Source organism: Trachurus japonicus, chromosome 5 (assembly GCF_045865225.1).
Source record: "Trachurus japonicus isolate A0001 chromosome 5, Traja_1.0".
Lineage (NCBI taxonomy): Eukaryota > Metazoa > Chordata > Actinopteri > Carangiformes > Carangidae > Trachurus > Trachurus japonicus.
The window spans coordinates 20,635,947-20,641,531 of NC_140911.1; the positions used below are offsets into that span (position 1 = coordinate 20,635,947).

A 5,585-nucleotide genomic window follows, 5' to 3' on the forward strand; every position below is an offset into this window, starting at 1 on the left:
ACAAACACTTCACATGAGGAAAAAAGTGCAGTTAAAAAAAGAAAAAGGGATCAATACAATGATAAAGCAACAAAAAAAGAGGTTTTCCTCAGTGCTGCTGTGGGTTGGTGGAATACAGAGAGTCCTCTGGAAATCTGCGTGGGTGACTGAGAGTCGAATACATGGGACAGTGGTCACGGCCCCACACATTATAATATGTGTTATCACTAACTTCAGCTGAGATGTTTTGAGCTTTGGAGTGCTGCATACTGGCAGAGATGTTTGTGGGAAAGTTGGCAGTGACATAAACTGTCGTTGGTGCTGTTTCTGGGTCTGGCCTCTGGGGGGACTCCTGTATCTCTGCATAGCCAAGATCCTATTAGAATAAAAACAGAGAAAGAAAACTTAAAGAGCACGTTGACCTCACACCTAACACAGTCAACTCTTACACTGAGGCCTCTCCCCGATACAACACATTTCACTAAGCTTCACTATCATAACAAAATACCTAACCCTAACCTAGACTGAATTCTAAGATGAACACTAAAACCAAGCATCAGAAAGCGGTCTCCACCTTTCGACACCTCAGTTATTTCCCCACTGGAACATAAGAACAAATACACACACACACACACACACACACACACACACACACACACACACACACACACACACGCGAACAAATACACGCGCACACACACACACACACACACACCATTTACAAAGATACACATGTCACATACCTCATTGTTGCTCTGAGCTCCTTCATCTCTTGTGTTTTTCTTTTTTTCTTTTGAGGCCTGAAACCCTGGTAGAGACAAAAGAGAAAACGTGAAAGGACAAGAACAACTAAAAAAGAAAAGAACAAAGACTTTGACAAATACATTATTACACATAATATATTATGATATTATGATATATAAAATATAATGTTTCATTTATCATGACTGTTGTCTGTCCTAGAGATGGCCATGGCTCTAAAAGCTGGACAAATAGTCACCCCCGAAAGGTTTGTGAACTGCTGTGGGTGAATGTGTGTGTTTAATGCTCTGCAGACAAAGTCTTACTTTTGTAGAAAATAAGAACAATAATGAGGACCAGCACAGCTCCACAGCTTGTGACTGCGATGATAACCCCGACGGATGAAGAGCCCTCTGCAAGACAAAACCACACAAAAAAAAAATTACGAGCCACTTAAAAGCAGTGAGACAACACTCATCCAGGACCATCTGTGATATGGAATTTGAAGGTTATTTTCACACAGGTGTTTCTCAGAAATGTAAAACTTCTTCTGCTGCTTCTTCTGCAGTAGGTTCTAGAAACCAGACGACTTTGACACCTTGACCTCAGCAGATACAGTTGTTTGAGGACAGGATAGAGCATCTTGATGGATGCAGAGTGTACTGTAGATGTAGGTGAATCGACTGAAGATAGGACAGATAAAATATTGAAATAATCTCACAGAGCAGTTTAATAGGCAGCCAATCACATGGCAGCAGTGCAGTCTATAATATCACACTGACTCAGGTCAGTTACCAGGCTATACTGCTGGGGGCAGCTGGGTCACATGCTGCAGCAGCTCATTTACTGTAGTGTATGCACAACACTACCGCCAGTCTCCAGGTTTGAATCCAGCAAACCTCTTTTTGAGATGTGATAGAACAGGAGACAAATATGCAGCTAGCAAATGTGCAAAAATGATGTGATACAGTCATGTCATCGTGGAGTGGAGTCTCAGAGGAAAGTTTCAAACATATTGAGGAGCTTAGGCTGTTTGACAGCAGTGAGCGTATGGACAATGGATTTTAGGGCCTACAAGAAAGATCATAAAAAGATAAAATACTCATGCAGCCATGCAAACTTGTGTGATGTTGTTGCTGTTCTTATTAGTAAAATAAATAAGTATAAGTATATACAACCATATATTCAGCAAAAAATAGGAAACCTGTGTTGAGAATTGATTGTTTAGACTTACAACTCACCTACAGTCACAATCAATCTGTGGATGAATGGATCACTGCGCTGTGGGTCAGAGCTTTCTGCTCCACACCAGTATGTTCCAGCGTCGTCTGCTGTTAGACCTGTCACTGTTACAGTAAGTCCTGTTTTGGTTTTGTCCTCAAGCAAGGAAAACCTCCCATTGTTCTTCTGTGCAGTGCTCACTACACGTTGACATACAGAAGGATCTTCTCCTTTACAAATGAACTTCTTAATAGGAACAGCACGATTTTTATAATCACACCTGTATGAGAAGGTTTCTCCAACTGTTTTGGATCTTGTGAAGTAAGTGATCTCTGTAGAAAGACAGATTTAAGTTTTTTTTTTAAAGTATATAAACAGGTTTTTTCAGTCTGTTAATAAGAACAAACATCAGAGACTACAGATGTTAATTACTCACTCTGAACGTCCAGGTTTATTTGTCTGAGCACAATGTGGCGAGCTCCGTGTTTTGACCTCAGTCCACACCAGTAGACACCAGCGTCCTCTGAAGACACATTACTGATGGTCACGTTGAAGCCACTCCTGGTAAATCTGAACCTCCCATTTGACCCTGTTGATGAAATGTCCATTGGGATGTTGCCTTCCTCTTTATAGAGAAACTTGTCTCTGAACTTGACACTGCCAGTGTCTGAGACATCGCAGGCGATGGTGGTTTTAGCTGAAGGGTACGCAGTTTGATTAAACGGTGTCAGACAGCATTTGTCTGCAAATCAAACAAGAAGAAATGAGGATATAGATGAAATGTCTTGATTACATCATAACAGCAAACACACATTGTTGTTTTCAGGTTGTCAGTCCCATTCAAATGAGGGTGATTAATAACACCTTGGGAATTCATTCACTTGGAACTGATCCGATTTTAGGGGTCGAAGGTCAAGCGTTAAGGTCACCGTTCGTAACTCAGGTACAGAGAGAGAGATTATGACCAGATTTCACATTTGATTGGATAACTGGTGACACTAATCTTAGGTGTGCACTCTGTAACTGTGAAAACATCAGTGATTGTATAGGATTTTTTGCAACAGTAATAAACTGTTGCAAAAAAGGACATGCAAGACGGTTATTTAAAAAGTAAAGCATTTCTTATGAACTTCCAATTCCAGCTCCCCAAAGTACGAGGTGATTACCACCGTGAGATTTATCAGAGTGAGAGTCATGGAACAGGAACCGGTTACCCTCGTGTTCCCACTTTGCATGTTTAAAGGTTTAGTTCAACATTTTGGCAAATTGGCCCATTGCCCTATAGTTTTAGGAGTAGTTTCGTTAGTAGCCGCAAACTGCTCAGAGCTACGCTATGGAGGCTAATGGAATTTCTTGGTTTCCCTCATCAAATATACAATCCAACAACTCCAAAACGCTCTGGTGGACAAGTTGTGACCTGCACATACACTACGCTATGAGATAATAACAGAACGTTATGAGGCGGAGTTGTTGAGCATTTTGGATTTCTTGTGACCTAATGATAGAAAGAAAGATGCTGAGAAAAGTGCCACACTGCAAACACTGTGCAACTTGTGATGCACATGCGAGCAGTAACACATCCAATATGATGGCTTATCCACAGAGCAAGTAACCTGAAGATTACCTGAGTTGATACAAACTATGGTCATAGTTACTGTACTGTAACTGAGCAATAAAATGTTTGCAAGTAAAAAGCCAAAACTTAATCAGCAACCTGCAGACACAAGAACATGATGAAGCAGTGACGGACCGAAAGAGGAACTAATGCAGTCTATTATGTCACAGAAAAGCATTACTATCTTTAATTTAAATTAGATAAAATAAACATAGAAAGATAAAGAGTACAGATTTATGGGGCGCTCGGGGGTTGAGTGGTTAGAACACATCCCATGTTGGAAGCAGAGATCGTTGGTGATATTTTACCACAGTCTCTCTCTCTACCTCTCTGTCCTGTCTAATAAAAGCATTAAATTGCCCAAAAAATTGCTTTAAAAATTACAGGCTTGTGTATATGTGAAAGACATGAATAACTGCTATATCTGAATATATCTTATGCTGATGTATGGTATTTCTTCAATGTTAAAAAAAACAGCAAAACAAAACAACACATACAAAACTCAGTTGAAGTCTTTGGCCGCAAAACCTTGGTACGTAGTAGGCCGATAATCGGTTTCACGACGATCTGACATAGTTCATTTGTCTTGTCCTGGTTTTTGCAGGTGAAGCCATCCCATATTGCTTCAGATGTGGCCTCACAACCTGTGGACAACAGAGAAAGGTTTACATCAGAGCTGAATAAGCTCTGTCAACAAAATAGGAACAGGCTTTCTGTATTAATCAGTGGATCACAGAAGTGTTCAGATTAATCTATTTTTACTGATAGAGGAGAGCCTCTGCTCCTAAACCCTTGAGTCATAGTCAGCCATGTTCTTTTTGTGTTTTCTTACTCAGCAGAGTTGCCAACACCAGATTGCCTAAGTCAGATTTCTCTAAACCCCAGTGCCCTCAGTATTCAAGGAAGTTTTACTGTAGTTCTGCATTACATGTGATGACTATGAGGAACTAGTCCTCTCATATGTTGCTGAGTGACTGATTACATTACGTTACGTTATGATTACATTACGTTAGAAAACCTAGATTGATTTAGATATCTAGTTTTACCACCGGAGCGGACACACATATAACCACCAGCAGCTGTGGCAGTAGAGAGGGTCGTCCACCAACCAGAAGGTCAGTGGTTCGATTCCCGGCTCCTCCAGGCTGCATGTCAAAGTGTCCCTGGGCAAGACACTAAACCAACACTTGCCCCCCGATGTGTGCATTGAGTGTATGAATGTGTGTGAATGGGTGAATGTGACATACAGTGTAGAGTGCTTTGAGTGGTTCGAGTGACAAGAAAACACATATAAGTGCAAGTCCATTTACAGAGCTGCAGTCTACAGACCTGCTCTAATTTCTCCATCGCCTCCATTACAGTTATCACTTTATAATTAAAGCCCCTACAAAGAACTTACAACTGGGTATGCAAAAGTATCTTGTTTCTGCTGATGTCTCGGAATGACCTGCAACAGCAAATGAGGCCATCGGTGTGAAGATAAGCTTTTTGTAATCATTCTTTCTAATCATCATTCGGTCCACGGACGAAACAATTTATGGCACTCAGATCGGAGATGGCACGTGCAGAAGGGCTCAAGACGGTCCCGTCCTCCCGGGGACATAAGATGTATTTGGGATGATAATTAATTAACCCTGGTGCACAGCTGGGAGGAAGATTTTTTTTTTCTTTTGCACTGAAACAGTGTGCAACTTCTTGCAGCAGGAGACTCCTGCAGACTACTGTGTCGTGCCACAGCTGCAAGCAATGGAGTGTGAAGCTCCTCCACACCGGAGACAGCCGAGGCAGAAGGGGCAGCTCGGTCTGAAGACCTGAAGACCATGCCAGCCAAACAACCCCTGGTTCTCCTCATCAGCCACGAGTTGCAAACACCCAGCGGGTGAAAGCGAGACGGCTGGTTTATGCTCCAGCCAACCGAGTCTCTCCGCTCCTCTCACCCCAGCAGTCTGCGCCACTGTCCTGCTAGAGGCTGTTGTAAAGTATTGTAAATACTTTTCCGAAGTAATTTGCCTAAGACCCTTTCACACCG

General features: G+C 41.9%; 1 protein-coding gene across 1 annotated transcript; it reads right to left on the minus strand.

The window, feature by feature from the left end:
- Positions 1-5,378, minus strand: LOC146987508 (uncharacterized). The gene is made up of 6 exons (XM_085777842.1): positions 5,249-5,378; positions 4,129-4,200; positions 2,378-2,638; positions 1,962-2,273; positions 723-787; positions 1-355 (listed from the first exon to the last, which is right to left on the minus strand). Exons 1-6 carry the CDS (start codon positions 5,376-5,378, stop codon positions 89-91), a joined length of 1,107 nt encoding a protein of 368 aa, XP_085633968.1. The 3' UTR covers positions 1-88.
- Between the last annotated feature and the right edge of the window lie 207 nt (positions 5,379-5,585).

What these genes read in the sequence shown, in the direction of transcription:
- LOC146987508 (XM_085777842.1), bottom strand. Translation starts at nt 5,378, where the DNA reads ATGGTCTTCAGGTCTTCAGACCGAGCTGCCCCTTCTGCCTCGGCTGTC. An exon ending in GGACAAGACAAATGAACTAT is followed by an intron (nt 2,639 to 4,128) that starts GTCAGATCGTCG and finishes CGTACCCTTCAG; the next exon opens with CTAAAACCACCATCGCCTGC. An exon ending in CAGATTGATTGTGACTGTAG is followed by an intron (nt 788 to 1,961) that starts GTGAGTTGTAAG and finishes TGTCTCTACCAG; the next exon opens with GGTTTCAGGCCTCAAAAGAA.